The sequence below is a fragment of the Fonsecaea erecta genome, assembly GCF_001651985.1.
Source record: "Fonsecaea erecta strain CBS 125763 chromosome Unknown Scaff12, whole genome shotgun sequence".
NCBI lineage: Eukaryota > Fungi > Ascomycota > Eurotiomycetes > Chaetothyriales > Herpotrichiellaceae > Fonsecaea > Fonsecaea erecta.
The window spans coordinates 276,795-295,441 of NW_017387255.1; the positions used below are offsets into that span (position 1 = coordinate 276,795).

General features: G+C 55.0%; 8 protein-coding genes across 8 annotated transcripts; 4 read left to right on the plus strand and 4 right to left on the minus strand.

Annotated features, from left to right (window-relative positions):
* Positions 1–518: 518 nt before the first annotated feature.
* AYL99_10662 (hypothetical protein) lies at positions 519–1,676 on the minus strand (the record flags this gene model as incomplete). The annotated part of the gene is made up of 3 exons (XM_018842168.1): positions 519–1,139; positions 1,204–1,544; positions 1,631–1,676. 3 exons carry the CDS (start codon positions 1,674–1,676, stop codon positions 519–521), a joined length of 1,008 nt encoding a protein of 335 aa, XP_018688329.1.
* A 1,361-nt stretch (positions 1,677–3,037) lies between these two features.
* Positions 3,038–3,412, minus strand: AYL99_10663 (hypothetical protein; the record flags this gene model as incomplete). Its single annotated transcript, XM_018842169.1, has 2 exons — positions 3,038–3,141; positions 3,220–3,412. The coding sequence occupies 2 exons, from the start codon at positions 3,410–3,412 to the stop codon at positions 3,038–3,040; spliced, it is 297 nt and encodes a 98-aa protein (XP_018688330.1).
* A 1,001-nt stretch (positions 3,413–4,413) lies between these two features.
* AYL99_10664 (hypothetical protein) lies at positions 4,414–5,447 on the minus strand (the record flags this gene model as incomplete). The annotated part of the gene is made up of 4 exons (XM_018842170.1): positions 4,414–4,762; positions 4,863–4,932; positions 4,993–5,384; positions 5,431–5,447. 4 exons carry the CDS (start codon positions 5,445–5,447, stop codon positions 4,414–4,416), a joined length of 828 nt encoding a protein of 275 aa, XP_018688331.1.
* Positions 5,448–6,065: 618 nt separating this feature from the next.
* Positions 6,066–7,414, plus strand: AYL99_10665 (hypothetical protein; the record flags this gene model as incomplete). The annotated part of the gene is made up of 3 exons (XM_018842171.1): positions 6,066–6,234; positions 6,405–7,158; positions 7,258–7,414. The coding sequence occupies 3 exons, from the start codon at positions 6,066–6,068 to the stop codon at positions 7,412–7,414; spliced, it is 1,080 nt and encodes a 359-aa protein (XP_018688332.1).
* Positions 7,415–7,760: 346 nt separating this feature from the next.
* AYL99_10666 (hypothetical protein) lies at positions 7,761–9,025 on the minus strand (the record flags this gene model as incomplete). Its single annotated transcript, XM_018842172.1, has 4 exons — positions 7,761–8,055; positions 8,211–8,491; positions 8,639–8,886; positions 8,971–9,025. The coding sequence occupies 4 exons, from the start codon at positions 9,023–9,025 to the stop codon at positions 7,761–7,763; spliced, it is 879 nt and encodes a 292-aa protein (XP_018688333.1).
* A 1,098-nt stretch (positions 9,026–10,123) lies between these two features.
* AYL99_10667 (hypothetical protein) lies at positions 10,124–11,449 on the plus strand (the record flags this gene model as incomplete). The annotated part of the gene is made up of 1 exon (XM_018842173.1): positions 10,124–11,449. The coding sequence occupies one exon, from the start codon at positions 10,124–10,126 to the stop codon at positions 11,447–11,449; it is 1,326 nt and encodes a 441-aa protein (XP_018688334.1).
* A 1,281-nt stretch (positions 11,450–12,730) lies between these two features.
* Positions 12,731–13,869, plus strand: AYL99_10668 (acyl-CoA thioesterase II; the record flags this gene model as incomplete). Its single annotated transcript, XM_018842174.1, has 3 exons — positions 12,731–12,805; positions 12,871–13,770; positions 13,831–13,869. 3 exons carry the CDS (start codon positions 12,731–12,733, stop codon positions 13,867–13,869), a joined length of 1,014 nt encoding a protein of 337 aa, XP_018688335.1.
* A 422-nt stretch (positions 13,870–14,291) lies between these two features.
* On the plus strand, positions 14,292–16,904 carry AYL99_10669 (hypothetical protein; the record flags this gene model as incomplete). The annotated part of the gene is made up of 1 exon (XM_018842175.1): positions 14,292–16,904. One exon carries the CDS (start codon positions 14,292–14,294, stop codon positions 16,902–16,904), a length of 2,613 nt encoding a protein of 870 aa, XP_018688336.1.
* Between the last annotated feature and the right edge of the window lie 1,743 nt (positions 16,905–18,647).

An 18,647-nucleotide genomic window follows, 5' to 3' on the forward strand; every position in this document is an offset into this window, starting at 1 on the left:
ACTTACCCCGCCTCTGCTAATGCTGCTCAGATTCGTGTCAGGACGGGTCAAAGTGGGCCATGTTCTCCGCGCTATCTCCTCTTTTCTCGGCCCTGACAATGTCATGGTTGCTCGGATGGAAGCTGCGGTGTGATTTTCCGCTGGGTCCGTCAATTCTGGTACAGCCGGACGGGCTCCTTGGTGTCACAATGAGTTTTCTGCTGGTGCGAACACGTAGAGGTGGGGGGTCGGATAGGGTGGTGAGCAGCATCCCGATCTCGTAGTCTTATGAAGTGTGTTAATGGGAAAGCCCAGCAGATTGAGGCTCTTGGGTTGCCTCGGCGCCTGCATTGAGTATTGGGTCTTCCCGTACGCGAAGAGCGCGGTTCCCAATTGTCATGGCTCATCATGTCATTCGCTATCTCGAGAGCTGCGATGTGTTATACAATGACTAGTTTCAATACTAGTCCGACTGAGGTGCGAGTCCCTAGGCCGTACTATTACACAGATCTCAGGACAGATCAGGTCAGGTCAGCATGTCAAATGGCCCTCACCAGATCTCCAAGGAACTGTTCTCGCCAATTGAAAAAGATGCTGGCATGTGTCTCGTCCTCCACTCGAAGAACTGCCCGGTCACCCAGACGCTTGGCTACTGTTTCCCCGTGATTGAGAGGGACGTTGACATCCATTTTCCCGTACCACAGCTGCACCGGCAGGTCCGGGCGGATGTCCTCGATGCGAAAGCCAAGGGGCGAGCTTAGGATCTTCCCGTCCTGCAGACAACCATCGTACCCTTGTGCGAAGGCCGCGCGAGACGCCCGCATGAAGCGTCGGGCGTTGACTTCATTCGTCATGGCGTCAAAGTCTTTCCGCTCAGCCACCGACTTAGGGTTTGAGAATTCCTTCATGTGAAGCTGCAGGCGCTGCTCGTCACTGAGGTCCAAGCGTCCGCACGTTTGCGACTGCCAAAACCACCGATTAAGGATGCGCGGGCAATATCGATATCCAAACGCGAAGCCGAGCCAGTTCACCCACCGCGCGCCTTTCATGCCAATTTCATAGACGGGCCCGAGGCCGCATACGATCGAAACACATTTGAGCTTGTCGCGGGGTAGTGCGTAAGCACAGGCGAGGGCATACGGTCCACCGCCAGACACTCCCTGTGCCACCATTATCTTTAGTGCCGCTGTCTTCAGGAGGGATAAGAATTCAGGCTACACGTACCAGAACACCATATCTTTCCAGCTTGAGGTGATCTGCCAGGTGTTCTAGATCCTTTGGGTGGTCGAGCAGTGTCCTGCCGGGCTGAGGCGAGCTCAGCCCAGTTCCTGGCCTGTCGGCGCAAATGATGCGGGCCCCCAGTTTGAGGCCAACGTCGTGGAGATGGGCACCCTCGAGGCGGGATCCTGGATGACCATGCACGAAGAAGACTGCACGTCCTGTGGGAGAGCCGAACTGTGCATATCCAAGCTTCCGTCCGTCTGGCAGGAGAATGGTCTCCGAGTTGTCATTCTCCATCTGGTTCGTAATGCCTGTGTCGCGCTGGATGTTGGTTGTGTCACTTGCTGTCAAGATATCAGAGACTCCAGGAATATATATTCAGCTCAATATACTTGGATGAGCGATGGGAAGGGAGTAATATTAGACTTACATTTATCCAATAGGCCCCTAATCCTGATTAAGTTAGAGTTGGGCATCCCCAGCCAGAGCGAGAAGCTCCGACACCACCCGGGTATGAGTCACGAGGGGAAACATTCGGTGACACGAGTGACGTTAGGTGGCTATCCTTGGTTGTTTAATCACCAGGCGAGTGCTGCGTCTAAGCCCTGGGCCGTGTCTCTTAGGGACCTATCCCCTGTGGCTCCCGGATCCCACGTCTTCATCTCATATTCGCTCGTAAAAGCACAGAACAACTTGTTTTTTAGTCCAGGCTGGTCGTGACTCACCCCTGTCCTTCCACTTTGCACACAACTCCTTTTGTGGCTGTCCTTCGGTCGTAGCTTCCCAGATATCGATCTTCCGTCTCTCACAGGATTAATTGAGGCCCAGGTGTGACTGCGATGGGTTAGAAGCTCTGGCTTTATGATACTCACTGACCAAATAGACAATGCCTGTCCTGATTTTACACTTGAGACTCCTGGACAGCTCAAAACAGGGATCCACGGCTGTGTAGCAGATGGATTCTGCCATCTGGTCCATCCCGCGACCATCAGGCAGCAGGCATCTACCCCGACAGTATTACTATTCGCAATGTCACAATGCATTTGGGCGAAATCGATGGACACTTTTGGCTTTGTCGCAGACTGTCGGTAGATACACCTGTCAGACCCATCACCTACGGTCTGCGTAGTTCCCAACCGAACCAGTTACTCATGGCTCAGGGCCTGCTAGAGATAGAAGGTCGCCAATATCCTGCGTGCATGTTGACCACGGAAGAACGAGCATGCGTAAACCTAGTAGTGCCCAAGACGAAAGAACACCAGTGAGCCATGAGCACGCTCAGGAATGTAAAAATCAAGCCGTTTTGCGCTGTCAGGAGCGAATATGAGATGAAAATGTGGTATTCGGGAGCCTACTGTCCAAGGGCTTGGACACGGTATTATTCGCTTGGTGAGCCTGGGAAGGATGCAGAACAACTGTGTGGATGCTTACCCTACCTCTATCTACAGAGAGAGCAGCCGGCACTCGCCTATCTGAAGGCACGAGGGCGCTAAGCATGTCCCCTAGGCTTACCGGTCTGTGCCTGTCTTGGAGACGCCCATAAGCGAGGTGGGGAGAGGCGTGCATGGCGGGGCGGGGACAGTTGATGAAAACAGCTCAGACGCAAGCGTTTATTGAGGACCTTGAAAGAAGGAGGACTCGAGTGCTGCTCAATCAATTTGAATGTTTAGTATTTCGATTCTGTTATCTTCTGATATAGCATCTAACACAGACAATTCCCCTTGTAGCTGCTGTTGCCCGCCCCATATGAGATATCTCTCACACTCGAACTCATCATTCATCAGGCCGAACTCAAATCACAGAACAGTGGTGACAGGGGACAGAGGGAGGTAGAAATCTAGAAGTTCTTCTCGAGGTTGTTGACCTCGGTGTCGATGGCCCCATCGATCGCGCCGTCTAGGGCCGACGGGACGCCCTCGTTGTTCAGGAAATTGTTTACTTCTGTGCATCGAATACCAGTCAGCATCGAGTTGCATAAAATGGTTGGTCGAGCAGTCGGATGTAAGTCATAGATCATACCTTGATTGACATACGAGTCGCCGGCGTTCTGCTCGAAGCTCTTCATCATGCCGCCGCCACTGCTGCCGCCTCCTTGTTGCTGCTGGCTCTGTTGGCCCTGCTGCTGCTGGGACTGTTGGTCGTTGCCTTGGTTGTCATTGCCCCCTTGTTGGCTCTGGAGGAATTGCTCGCCTTCTTTGAGGAGGTTTTCCATCTTTGGCTTGGGAGTTGTTGAGTTGGTGAATTGAACGGTGGTGGTGGTAGAAGGATTGTTTGGTCGTGGTGCCTGGTCAGAGAAGATGCCAGGGGATGCTGGGCGAGGAGGAAATTCAATGATCTTTATAGCCCAACGGGACCTTCAGCTTGGTCCAGCATGCAGATGCTTTTCCTGTCCCGCATCCCTTGCGTTATCTCTGTGCTTCAATGCGCCCTGATTTCCTTGCCCGGTGACGTGGCTGCGTAGGGCCCCGCGTTCGCTGAGTGGTCAGGTTCCCCTGCAGATCGCATCACACAAGCACCCCAAGCTTCGCTTGTCCGAGGCTTAGCACTCCATATGGAGAGCATTATTGGTTGTCAATGTGGATCCCAGTTTGCTTTTTCACAGATAAGCATGGCATGGGTCTGGCTTGGCACGCGGTTTGAGCATGTCGATGCGAGTCACACAGCAGCACGCATCTTTTCACTATAGCATAGCCGACCAGCTGGAGAGAGACCCCTGTCCAGCTGAATGCCCGGAAAGGAATTACTTTCCACCATCCAATGATGCCGCGGCTCTACTTACCCGACACGAAGGATGGTGGAACACTGAGAGACACATTGAGAGGTGCTGTCTCGTTCCCGGTCGACATGACTCCGGCAGCGATGAAGGGTCTGGTATATATGGCTCTAACACGGGCACAGAAAGGGAGTGAAGGATCGAGAGTAATCTTGTTCTGCTCCGAACATCTGGATATAAGCTAGGGCAAGGCTGGACAAGACGGGGGAACCAAAAGTGTCCGAAGCCAGTTTGCTAGCTGCCGCTGATTCCTCGATACCGCGAATCAAACGGTTGATACTGGTTCCTGAATCGAGTCGAGATCTTGGGAGGAAAGTGCGGATGCTGGGTAGATCACCCGCTTCCATTTGTAGCTTCCGGAAGCACGATCGAAGAAAGACAAAGACAAATCTCGGATTCGCCCGATGCTCCAGGGCAGCCCGGAGAATTTTCCTCCCTTCTCAAACTTTGTCATCTGCAACCGGCTCGTGAAGGTAATGCGAGCGGTCATAGGTCATGTCGGCGCTGAGCTTGGACTCCTCGTTGATAAAGGGCACGAACTGCACGAGTCGGACGCCGAGCTTGGGCGCGACCTCGAGGCACTCTCCAGAGATGGTGTTGGCGCCCAGCAACGACTCGAACGCCTCGAGGAGTTTCTCCATGGGCACCAGCACCCCCAGCTTCTCGGCCTTGTCGTACACTGCCGCCGTCGAGATGCCCGTCCGGATTTTGTTCGGGCACACGGCGTTGAGCGTGATGTGCTCCTCGGCTAGGATCTTGCCGTACGAGCGGACGAGGCCCACGATAGCACTGATCGAGAGGAGGTCTTGTCAGCTTTTTCGGGGAATGGACACTCATGGGAAAGAAAATTGGTACTGCTTCCCTTCAGGAAAGTGGGGGAAGAACGTACTGCTTGGCCGCTGTATATATAGGCACGGTTTGGTGGATGTAGAATCCACAGACAGAGGCCACCGGCATGACTAGAATGGATTTAGTTTCAGCAAGGACCATCTCAAATATGTACGAGGTAGAAGGCTTACTTTTTCCCCGGAAGCCATATTTATTGGGCTTTTGGCGGCGGAAATGCTGAACTGCCAGGGAAATGGTGTAGATGACGGCGATGCAGTCGACTTCGAGCACACGCAGGTCCGGCTTCTCGTACCCTGTCGAGTTCGGCCGGTTGGGAAACGTACGGGTCTCGCCGATGCCGGCAATGGGGAAGACGTAGTCAATCCGCTTGAATTCGGCCTCGGCGGCTTCCCACGCGCTGCGTTGCGAGTCCCAGTCTGCAACGTCGGCCTGTACCGTCCAGACAGCCTTGCTGCCGTTCTTGTTCAGCTCATCGGCCACGGCTTGGGCGCCCTTTATGTCCCTGTCTGCCACATAGACTTTGATCCTGCCATTGATCACGATGAGCGGGTGGTCCACGACTCTGGTGGCAGCAGGAGACTGGATATAGAAAAGACGGTCCCACCCACCCTTTCTCCACGAGCATCTTGGTAACTGCTCGTCCGATGCCGCTGGCACCACCTACCACGCACATATCAGCCCAGATGCAACGTCGAAGGAGCCAATGTGGCGTCCATGCCTGTTAGGAAAGCTGTTTCCCCCTTGTACGACATATTGCCGACTCTTGAAGGTCTCAAGGGCTCCTATTGCTCCGTCGACTCTAGAGGGCGTATTGTTTACCTCTCCTGATTCTTGCTGGAATCTCCAAGCCCAGCCCCCCGACGAGAGCCAGCAGGCTGGACGACGGCTCCCATAATATGAGAAGCCTGAACACAGGTTGATTCCGTGGCTGCCAATAGCCGGATTCGTGCGGGGAGTGATACGTGGAGAGGGGTTGTGTCGAGCAGCAACCGAATCCGGGTGGCTACTTGGTCGACGTTGGGTTTTTGGGGTTGAGAGGAAACTTCCAATCCGTTTTCCGGAGAAAGAAGTTCATCTGGCGAACAACCGGACTTCTCCAACCCGAGGCCGCGCAGATCTGATCTCCGGTTATGATATGGCACCAGTATATTGCTGGTAGCTGTGGCCTCTGATCGCACCGATATCGATAACTTGACCTTCTACAGAACGTTATCCGGATTTTACTTTTTGAGCAGACCAGCCCATGGCAGACTATTCGCAATATCAGGGCCCGAACCCCGAGTGGGAGGAATTCGTTCGAGTGACTCCGATCCCGCCTGCTGGATTGGCACCGGGGCAAACGCCGACAGACCTCAGAAATGTAACGAACGCTCTGCGCGAGACGGTGTCCAAAACAGCTCTTCAGGCGTCAGGTAGGTATTCCCCAGCATTTTCCATGGCGGGAGGGCGAGCAGAGGCTTTCAGCACGTCGTGCATCTCATGCGACGTTCATTGTTGAATAAGGGGGGGCTCCTCGAGGACCGATCTATTATGCTGCCGACTTGCTCCATGAATGGCTAACACCCTCTTTTGCCCTTCATAGGCCTCCTGGACAAAGTGAGCTGGCACGACGTGGCCATTCCCACACGGGACAATTCTTCGGTCCCGGCGCGGGTCTACAAACCCAAGGGTATCAGTGAAACGACGACGACAGGACCACCTCTTCCCGTCTACCTCTTCTTCCACGGCGGCGGCTACCTGTTCGGCAGCCTGGACACGGAAGATGCCGCCTGCGCGAGAGTGATTGCCATGTCCCCGACGCCCGTCATGGTCGTGCACGTCAACTACCGCCACACGCCGGACTTCAAACACCCGACGCAGCACAACGACGCGTGGGACGCGGTTGTGTGGCTCGGACAGAACATCGCCTCCCTCGGCGGCGATCCCCAGAAGGTGGTCGTGGGCGGCATCTCTGCCGGGGGCGGCCTCGCCGCGGCGGTCGTTCTCCAAGCACAGCAACAAGAAGCTGTCAGTAACAACTTGAAAATCGTCGGCCAACTGCTCCTCATCCCGTGGATCATCCACCCGAAGGCTTACCCGTACGACCTGCTAGCCTCGAAAGAGCGGTCCAGCTTCGTGCAGAACGAGCACGCCCCGGTCCTCCCGCACTCGCAGATCAACCTGTTCATCGACGTCTTTGACGGGCCCGACACCGATCCCACGGACATCCTGCTCAACCCGCCGCTGGCCCCGGATGAGACGGTCAAGGGCATGCCCAAGTCGGTCGTCGTGGCGGCGGGCATGGACCCGTTGCGGGATGAAGCGCTCCTGTACGCGGACAAGCTGAAGAAGAATGGGTAAGTGGCTCTCCTTTTTTCGCATGTCGCTTGAGCTATGGTTATAAAGGCTGGGGTATATACTGGGAGAGAATACTGACGACTAACACCCGTCTCCAGGGTCCCGACGAAAGTACATGTCTTTCCTGGACTGCCTCATGGCTTCAGACGATTCGAGACCCTGAAGGCCAGTGCACGATGGGATGAAGTGATTGTCGAGGGCATCCAGTGGTGTCTTTCAGATGACGGCGAGAGCTCAACCAAGGTCGAACTATGACGAGCACAACCGGCTCGAGCATCACAGAGCTACAGAGACAAGGAAGCTGTCGGGAAATAGAACCCGGTCTGTGTTCTGCTTTCCCGAGCATATGGCGCCAATTCCGAGGGCGTCCAGAAACCTACTCGATGAGGACTTCGGACGTTGAAGGCACCATGACTCCCAGGTTTGACCTTAGGACTGCAGTTTGTGGCAAGCAGTAGACGTTCGACTCAGAAGTAGAGACCATAGAAGACTAAATAAAAAGAACAAGAACAGCTCGATCCTCCAGACGAGGCCGTCTGACATCCACTTGTGACATCGTCCACGAATTACTCATTCGAATATATGCGTACGCTAGTCCACATCACTCGGCCTCCTCCTTCAAGATCTTCTGAATCTTCACGAGTGCGCTGTCCTTGTTGCTGACCAAGTTCAACCTCGGGGGCCCCGGGTTATTGAAGACGGGGATGCTGCGCCAGGTGTCGACAGCCTCGTCAACCACCTCCAGCAGCGTGCCCGCGGGATACCGGTCGTTGGGGTTCTCGGCCAGCGCGACCATGGCGTCAGCAATCACGCTGGGATCGAGCATCTTGTCCTTGGTGGGGTCCACCCAGCCTTTGACGCCCGGGTCTTCCAGGAGTAGAGGCGTCGCGATGGCCCTAGACGAGGTGGGTTCCATGATCAGTCTCGGTAAAGTCATCGAGTATTCTTTTGACTGTGGCAGTTTCGAGGCATTTCCCACGGTCACCGGCATGTTCCAGCCCTGAGCTCTCCGATGGAAACGGGAAATACAGTGAAAGGCGCATATACGTACCCGGGAGCAACTCCGACGACGCGGACGCCGCTGAACTTCTCTGCAGCACCCATGCCCATGATGAAGCTGCCAACAGCGTGCTTCGAGGCCTGGTACAGGGGCGTAATGACGCTGACGGTTTCGGCCGCGACGCTGGCGATGCAGACCACGGTTCCCGTCTTCTTTGCACGCATCAGGTGCCGGATCGCCATTCGCGTCATCTTGATCGGGTGCACGATGTTGATGTCGAAGAGCTTGTAGTGGGAGGGCGAGTCAACGTCCCCCCAGAACCCGGACTCCGGCTATTAATGTTCAGTCGAGGTCAGCTATTGATGTGTCTTCCAGGCCTCAGAGCACCGCATGAGTAACATTTCCGCTCAAGGCAAAAAGGAGGGAAGTTGAGTGACACAGAGCGAGAAATAGATTAGTTGCTCGTCTCTCGTACATACGGGCTCATAGATTCCAGCCCCGGGACACACCAGGTCCGGCACGGCGCCAAACTCTTTCTTCGCAACCTCGAACGTCCTTTCCAGCTGAGCCCAGTCCGTGACATCTGTCGGCTGGAAGACAACCTTGGGGCCGCCTTTCTTTGCGGCGGAGTCGACGAACGCTTGTGCCTCGGGTCGCAGGCTGATATCTGCGATCACGACATTGCAGCCTTTCTCAAAAAGGGCCCGTGCAAAGGCCAAGTTGATGCCTGAAGCGGGCAGTCACATTGTAAGTGAGTGTGACCGGCAAATGGGCAAAGACTGAGAAACACTCAATATGGTATCTTCCTTACCGGAGCCTGCCCCCGTGACAATGGCCGAAGCACCCTGGAGGTTTAACCCAGGCATGTCAAACAAAATCAAGTGCAAGGTTTGAGAGAGATTATGCTGTAAGAGATAGAGAGAATCCCGTTATGGATTTACACGTAGTGCATTTGTCCGGTCTTGGGCGTTCGTCTCGACTGATACAGCATTCGATATATTGGGCAACAACTGCGGAGTGGCTCATCCGGAGATGCATCTTTCGGGCCTCGGCAAGGTGTCAACATGGTGGTTGGAGGTAAGCCTTCTTGGAGAGCAGTCGTATCTTGGTCGCGCTCAAAAGGGGTCGGTATGGATGGATATATCTGGCTTCCCCGCAGGATCCTGGAGTTCGAGGAGTGCATAAACCCCCCCATACATGCGTGGGAAACGCTCACCAATTGCCCGAAACGAGCCGATCAGGCTGCCTGAGACGCTGAGAAAACCGGCTTTAGAGCCTGGCATGGAAAGAACTGTCAAATGAGTGGGAAATGGGTCGGCTGGATCGAGATGGAGATCAATCAGCCTTGCTGTCAAGGGGAATTGCACAAAAGTACCAAGAGTAAGAAGCATCGACACTGGGGCAAAGGATTGACGCCGCCACGCCGAGCTCAATGGGCTGCGATGTGTTTGGTCTAGGGATCGATAAGAGCCCAACAGCCCGCTACACCCATCCAGGGATAGCCTCGCCAACATGAATGCCAGCTCTTCCTCCTCAGATTTCTCTTGATTTTTCTTTAATTGATGGACAAGTCGACCCGGTAAGCAACCATCGCCGGGACTGCTGTCATTCTACCCCAGGCAGTCGCTGTGGCCTTGCCCTCGTTCAGAAACTGGACATGGTGTTGTCTCAGGCTGGAACGAAGTGAGTCTTGGGAGTGGTGAACAGAACACCCCTGCAGGGTCCTCGCTTGACGGGTGTCGCTTACAAGCTGCTGGGCTGAAGGGGCACCTCGCGTAACTGTGCCAGGGACGGATTTGGCACAGCTGCCTCACACCTGAGACTGTCTTAGAACAGTCTGTCGAAGAACCTGGAGTGGATTAAGCCATGCACGGGCTCCCTACCTCACTCGCAAACCGATCTCCGCTCCTACGGGACCAATTCCGGTACGACAGGATCCTCGTAAGGAGTACCAATACGCCAGCATGGTTTTACTGGGCTACTTGCGGAACTTCCAGCCGTTTCGACTCGACGCCCTGGGTATCGTAACGCTCCTGGGTGCGGAACAGGTCAACCAACATGTGGGCAAGCTGGTCAGAAGCCGATGGCTGGAATACATGCCGCTCCTCGGAGCCTATGTCATTGCCAGTGACGAGTTCACGGACAAACAAGCTGGCTTTCAGCTATTCAACTTCACCGCGAACATATATACGCCCAGCCTGGCGGGATGGTTCAGCCGCTGGCTCGACGAACAGGATTTTGAGACGTCGGGGACGTGTGTGGAGTGGAGAGTCAATGCAAAGGCTCATTCCTTCGCTCTCGACATCTGGAAATCCCTGCTCGCTGGGGTCATCGTCCAGGGTGGATTCATCGTAATCACCGTTCTCATGGGAGACAGGTGGGGCTTCGCAAACGCCATGTCAATGGTGATATCCACCGTCGGAAGGGCGTATCTGGTAAATCGCAACACTACCTGGCTCGATGGTACCATTGTGGCAGGGATACGGAAAGCGCTCGGCGAACCTGAGTCTCTCGCATCCACCAAACGGCAGCCCAACGTGAACAGCACGGTTTTCGACAAGGAGAAACTCGAAAGGCTGCCAGAAGCAAAACTCATTGTGGTCTTGCCAGACGCCAGAGCCGCCGTGCTTTTCATCCCCGACTGCTTGGTGCGTGAGATCTTCGTCTACAACCCGAAACCACCAGGCACGATGGATGAGACCAAGAGAGTCGGGACGTGGCCCGTCCGCCAGAGAGACGAGAACAGGAGAAAACAGTCGAGCCAGCCGGACTTCCTGATCTATGAAATTGTGCGTTGGATCTGCTGGCTCGCGTTCGGCGCCCACGTTATCACCATCGGCATGTCGGATCTGGTCAGCCAGCTCATCACGGTGGTGATCATCGTGGTGCCCACCTTCCTGATCGTGCAGGGCTTCGGCTGCGACGACACGCATATTGGAACCCGGCTGCGGGCAGAGATAACGGACATTCCGCCGGAAGAGGTCAAAGCGAGGCGCGCCGATATGTACGCCTTTCTGGACCTCACCAAGGAAGAGGAAGGGTGTCTGGAGCAGTGGAACCTGGCGGCTAACCGGGCCAACAAAGAGTTCTGGAGCGATTATGAGAGGAAGAAGGACATATTTGGCCGGGTGCCGAACCTACGCGAGATCCGGAATTACGAAGATCGCCTCCGGGCGCTCCAAGCGGCTGGAGACGCTTTCCGGAAGGACCACGAAGCCAAAACACCTTCGCCGCAAGTGCGTCCGGCGTCTAGCACGACGTCGAAACACACATCTCTGGGCACAGCGTAGAGGGTCGGGTTGTCCCGCTACTGCCGTTGCATTAACAAATGGAGTCTGCTGCTTACTTTCAGACATCGATTGAGATCGAGGGGTCGCCCTTTGTTTACCTGCCCAACTTGGTGGTACAGATATTGGGCGAACTAGGTCAATGCAGCCTATCCGAATGGAGACGGTTTAAGATTGCAGCAATATTTCATACCCGTTGAGGACGGGAACGTTCATTATAAGCAATGTGCAGTTCCTTGATGTGCCCAGCGCCCAGAGGTTGAGGCCACTCACCTCAAGTCTGGATGACCTGGTATGAGCTCGAAGAAATCTACACTCATCAGAGGATATGACGCACAGGAGTACTGCTTTGCCACCCCTTCCCGGTCCTGCCAGAAACAAAATCTGGAGTACAACACCGAATACGTTCACCCGGCTGAGAAGATTTCTACCTTGTCGGGACGTTGAAGTCGAAGAACGACAATATGGTAGACTGAGGCTGACTTGGAGCTGGGCGGTCGTGTCTAAGTTGGAGTGAATGAGCCTGGACTCCTCAACGGAAGATGGCTTTGCATAGATGGCCCTATCTGGACAACGAAGCTATTTCAGATGACAGGTCATGATGAAAGGGATTTGGGAAGGGTATCTATTGGAAGAGTTGGGTTGGTTGAGAGGCTTGAGGGGCTTAGAGGCTGGAGTGCATCGCATGGGGAGATACAAGGCCTCTTCTCATCGTATAGTACTTGCCATTAGATTCCATGTGTATACCTGAAGAGAAAAGGCGAAGAAACATTGATGCGCTTTCAACGGGGTTGACAGATAGACAGGTATAGATGGGAGTCAAACAAACCAGGTTGAGGCACAGCGCCCACGACTGCTGTGGAGTGGAAGCATTATATAGCGACGAGTAGGCAGATTCAACCCAGCCCTTGCTGGTTCTGAGTAGTTAGGTGGATTTTCCTTGGTAGAACCGCTTCGTACCAGGACGTTTCTATTCTCTTGTGTCAAGGGGCCGCCATAGTAGGGTGTAGCAAGCATTTGCCTCGGTACAAAATTACCCCAAATTGATGTCGGCATTTGGAGCATATTATGTACGTTGGCGCACGGAGGAAGTAGTAATCATGGTTGCACATAACGTTACCTTAGCACGCTTAGCTTGCCATCAATAACCTCACTGGCCGCACCTGGGGCTGTTCTTCAGTGCTGCGAGGTGCCTCGTTGTATAGATCAGATAGCTAGACGCAAGATATACGACCAGGCTTTTCAGGGACACAGCAAGTTCCTGCGGTTAGAAGAGCTTCAGATATGGCTCCGAGCGAAGAATCGGCGTCCAAACAACTCGATTTCGAAACACATCTGGAGTTGAAGCAGACCGCGCCGGTAAGTAACAAAGCAGGGATTACGGGGTCCCCTGGGAAAATCTAACATCACCATCCATCAATCAGGATGTCTTCACAAACGCCCATGAGCCATGGGTGTTCCATGTCACACACACGTATCCCGGCCCGTTGATGATGGCCCAGGCGGCCGCGGCGGCGTGGAAGACGGTGCCGGACGGATTCATGCTGGACTCGCTGCAGACGCACTTCATGCTGGCACCGAGCCCAGCAAAGCCTTTGAAGTACCACGTGCAGCGGATCGGCAATGGCCGACGGTTCGCAGTGCGCATTGTGAACATCTCCCAGGACGACAAGATCTGCGTGACGATAACCACGAGTTTCGTCAACGATGCCGCGCCGTGGTCCGGGCGCGCCATGACGCATGCCGTGCCGATGAGGATTGACCGGCGCAGGCGGGAGATCACACTGGATGATTTCGAATTTGGGCGGACGGAGCGAGGGCCGTTTATGAAGTTCGAGAGGCTCCCGCACGTACACCAAGGTTGGTTGGTTCCCTTCCAGCAAGCCCGTGCGAAGGAAATATACTATGATACTCACATGCTTTTCTTATCTCCTTTTTCAGCTCCCAAAAGCCCCGCCACCACGATCGCCCCGACGCTCGCGCAGATCGCGCCGGCCATATCGTCGCCCCGGGGCACGGCGGCGCACGTTCTCGCCGTCGTCCACGTCTCCGACTACCACGTCATGGACTGTCCGCTGTCCATCCACGGCATCGCACACGGGTCGTGGGCAATCGGAGACCAGAGCAAGACACCGATTCCGTCTGCCATGAAGATCATGACCAGCCTGAACCACACGATACACTTTCACACCCACAACGGCTTCCGGGCCGACGAGGTGATGTACATCGAGGTCACGTCCCCATGGGCGAAGGACGGGCGAGCCATGATCAACTCGCGGATTTTCAGCAAGCAGGGCATGCTGATTGCCACTGTCGTACAGGAGGTATGTGGGCGATCGACTTTGAGTCCTGATCCTCGTCCGCAAGCTGACAACGGCGAACAGGCGTTTTATGTCTTCAAAGATGCCGGTGCGAAGCTCTGACGAGCAATCCCGCCACGAAGACCAAGTGCAAGGGAAAGGATAATGAGACACAGTCTAGAAGCATGATTTCTGCAGAGTTGGAACCACAGGGGCCCACGGCATACGAGAGAGAAAGGATGTAGATTGCCTGATGGTGCTCATAGAGAAAACATGGCGTGTCACGCGTTTAATACTTCACCGGACAAATTCGCCCAGCGGAGCATAGAATCAGCAGCGCTATTCCAATATCCAATCTCGAAAACTTCATCTCCAGGCCCGAGTATTGGCTGCAGATGGCACTGCCTTTCGAAACTCTATGGCCTAAAAGGTCTTACTCAGTCTGCGTCTGCGTTGGCAATTCCACCGCCATGCGGTAAATCGTATCAGGATTGCAGATGAAGTCAACCTGACGCACGAACTCCCTCTCGCCTCGAGTTGGAGACATGTCCGCCTCGCTCAACGTCATCGCCCTCATCTCAGGCGGCAAGGACTCGCTGTTCAGCATCCTGCACTGCCTCGACAACGGGCACAAGGTCGTGGCGCTCGCCAACCTCTACCCGGGAGCGAGATCATCTATGACCCATGGACAAGGAGGAGATGACGCCTCATCATCCTCCTCCCCCACCACCGGCCTTCGCCGAGAGGACGAATCTGATGAACCTGAGGGAGAGGATCTGAACAGCTTCATGTACCAGACGGTCGGGCACTCGGTTATCCCCCTCTACGCAGAGTGTCTCGGCATTCCGCTGTACCGGCGAGAAATCACAGGCTCGGCGGTGCAGATGGGCCGCTACTATGATGCCAGCGTGCTGGATTCGTCGCTGCTCGATGAGACAGAAGACTTGGTGCCCCTGTTGAGGGAAGCCATGCAGGCTCATCCCGAAGCCAACGCTCTCTGCTCCGGCGCCATCCTCTCGACCTATCAACGCACCAGGGTCGAGTCTGTGGCGGTGCGGCTCGGCTTGACGCCGCTGGCATACCTCTGGCAATATCCTGCTCTTCCTCCCCCCAGGGGACGGGGCGAGTCCCTGACCGGATTACTGGATGACATGAGCGTGGCGGGCTGTGATGCCCGAATCATCAAGATTGCCAGCGGCGGGATCAAGGAGAGTCTGCTGTGGGCCAACGTGGCAGACCCCCGAACCCAGCAGAGGCTCGTGAACGGTCTGCGCCCTTTCTTTCCCGACCACGAGTTTTGGCTCCGCGGAGCCGTTCTGGGAGAAGGTGGAGAGTACGAGACGCTGGCTGTCAACGGGCCGAGAAGGCTGTGGAAGAGAAGAATCGTCATCGCACCGGAAAATCAATCTACATTTACTGGGGAAGGCGGCGTGAGCTATCTCCGGCTGGCGAGACCCGGAACCGAGTCCAACCATGAAGACGCTTCTGAGGCTCGCGATGAATGTCTTCGACTTCCTCAGGCGTTTGATCCTCAATTTCAGACTGTTCTGAATATGGTCGAAACTCAAGAGACGCTGAATGCTGGCAGACACGCGGACAGGCTCGACGAAAAAGATCCCAGGTGGCCACAGCATGGTTTGAACTACTCCTTACGACCTGCCGACTGTCTGGCTTCGGGGCATCTGTCGATATGTAACATCACATGGTGCGACCCGAGCGGTGATGGACGTCCAAACAACGCTGCCGGTCAAATGCAAGGCATATGTGATCAATTGAAGTCCTTCCTCGAGTCCAAGTCAAGCTTTCTCAATCTGCCGACTGGGCTAACGCCTTCCAATATTGTCTCTACAACCTTGTTATTAAAAAACATGTCGAACTTCGGGGCGGTCAATCCGATATATGCCTCGCTTTTCCGCGCGGGTGAACCTAATCCTCCGGCACGCGTTACAGTGGCATGCTCGCTACCAGAGCATATTGAAGTGAGCTTGAGTGTATTACTCGACTTGGGGCCTCGTGAGCTACGACGCGGGCTGCACGTGCAGAGTCGCAGCTACTGGGCGCCAGCGAATATCGGACCATACAGTCAAGCCATCTGTGTGCCAGTGAACAAACAAAGTGAATCGCGGGTCAACGTCCATGATACAGGATTGGTGGAGGTGGTTCACATGGCTGGACAAATCCCTCTCGTTCCGCACACGATGGAGCTTTCGCACGCTGGATTTCCCGAGCAGGCAGTGCTGAGCCTGCAGCATATGTGGCGCGTTGGACAAGAGCGAGGTGTCGACATGTGGCCCTGGGGAATAGCATTCTTGGAAAGCTGCACGGATACTCCTGCCCGGACAAAGTATTCGTGCAGAATATGGCGACAGACTCACCTGACTGGGACTAGACTGACAAAGGTTGTTGCCGACGAGGAAGGTGACGAGGAGGACGGAGGGCTGGATGCGTGGGACTTGCAACATAACCGCGCTGCGACGTACCAGGCAGCCACTGCCCAGGTGACTGTGGGCCAACATCTTCATCTGCTCCCACACCCGGGTGTGTTGCTAGACGATAGCACCTCATTTACGTTTCTTCCGCCCTTTATCGCCGCAGAGGTTGTCTCCCTGCCTCGAAATGCACCGGTTGAATGGTGGAGCATGGGAATCACGAATTTACCCCGAAGGCCAGCATCAAGGCCGCGAGTCTCGGTGGTTCGCAGAGAACATGCCTGGGTGTCTCTCATCAAACTCACGGTCCTTCCGCCACATGGGAAAGCAGGCACAAACATTCACTTAGTCACGGTGCTGGTTCGTCGAGGTGCAGGGTCTGGGCTCAGTGCTGTGGATAGCGTACGCGTGGAGACCGAGGTCCTCGACCTGATTCAGGCGGACAATGGTCATGAAATGGCGGCAGCAGCAGAAGTGGTGCACGGCACCGCCTTCGTCGCGCTGCAAGATCAGGAAGGGTGGGCTCGAATAAGTGAAGGGCGCCTCTTCAAGGACTTGGCAGTCATCCCGTGCAACTCCTTGTTTGGAAGCTCTGGGATTGCTCCCTATGCCGGCCCTGGGAATGGTGATGAGTCGCTGTTGCTTGACGAAGACATCGAAGGAACAGCGGCATCCTGTTCTCCACTTGCTGTCGCAATGGTCATGCGCATCGACCAGAACTCGAGGTAGCCGAGATCAGGGCGGTTGCGCACTTTCTCAGCTGCATGCCCAATCGATCTTTGGACGGATGGATTTCCAAAAATACCATCTCGGCAGACAATGTGCGGCTGATTCTGCAAGCGACAGCAGAAGAAGCGCCTTTCAAAACACACATCCTTGGGCAGACGACTCGAATATATTGACTCACAGCAGACCCAACAGAGCCAATGTTTGTCTTTGTTCTGATATTACGCGCCGGGGCGTCTCGAGGCTGAAGTGCGTCCCCAGCGAATCACGTTCGAGTATGTTCCATCAGAGGTCAGCTGGAACTTTTGGTGCTGTGTCGAGCCGCCGGACAGGTACAAGCGCCGAGGCGTAGTGTGAGTCGTTCGACGGCGGCAATCGAGAGAGATGGTAAGGCTTTGTCTCCGTGTTCAGGAGATGATCTGGTCGTTGACGGGCGAGGGTTCGTTTCCAGACTGCGGTGATGGTTAGCTACTCCACATTCGCTCCTCAGAAGGCGATGGCTATGCGCCCATCCCCCGGTATGCGTCCAGTAGCCAGCATTCAGCCTTGAATGTATCCGCCTGGCAGACCGGTCGCCTCTTCAATGCCGCCTGGGAAGAGCACAGCCAGAATGATGGTAGTATCTCGGTTTCGGCAAAGGTACTGAGTTAACGCATAAAGGAGGATGCATGCGATGCATAACCTCCAAGAGGCAGGCCGAAAGCGCCACGGACCTGACAAATTCATCTGTGAGTAAATCAGTCAGTCAATGGGTCGTAGTAAGTTAGTATGTCCAGTCACCAGCGCCTGCGGCCCTGTGCGCAATCATTCGGCGTCAAAGGAGCCGCCCGCTGGCTCTGCTCACACCACGCATCGTGTGTTTGTGTCCGTCGTTTTCTTCCCCAAACGCCCAGTTCACTTGCCATGGCGTGCCATATGATCACTCACCGCGCCAGCCATGCATCTCCTCGCCTCCACACAGATCGAGCAATGCCTCACATGCACACGAAGCCAATCCGTCCCGCTCCACAGGATACAAGACCAACAAACGTAACGTAGCGCACGGAGCAGGCATTAAAACAGCAACATCTTCATCCTCCACCGCGCTGCATGCCACGACCCACGACGAAACCTACTCGTGCATATATGCGTGCATCCCTCCAAGACAGCCAGCCATCCAGGGCATCGACAAACCCAAAAAGCACGCGCGCGCGAGTGAGACAACAACAGGCACGATGACGATTCCGAATCGTCCGGCTGGTCGTGTTGGTGTGGGGTGGGGGTGAAGGGGAGGAGGAAAATTTTCTTAGCTGGCTGAGTAGGTAGCTGCAATAGGTGGCTAGCTGAGTACCTGACCCATGTAGGCAGATGGGCAAGATGGAGCGAGCGGGTTGAACGCAAAGAAAAGTCTATTGTCAGAAGGAAAGATATGGGAAAGTCCGAAGAGAGAGACACGAAAAACGCCGCTGATGGATAGACAGGGCGGGGAAAAGAGAGGAGCTGTTTCAAAAAAAAAAACCTGCATGAACCGCGGGTCATTGTTGCGTGTGTGGACAGGTGAGGGTGCTGAGAGAGGTCTGGGAGAGGAACTCAGAGTTAGAGACACACCGTCAAGATACCTGCCTCCAGCAATTCGCCGTCGTGAGTGGGTGAGCCAGCGCCATCCGAGTTTTTCCCTCTGTCTGATCTGGGGAAGTGGGAGCAGAAGCTTCTCTGGGTAGATGATGTCGGCCTGCCGGCTGTCAACCTTGGTAATTGATCGCCTGA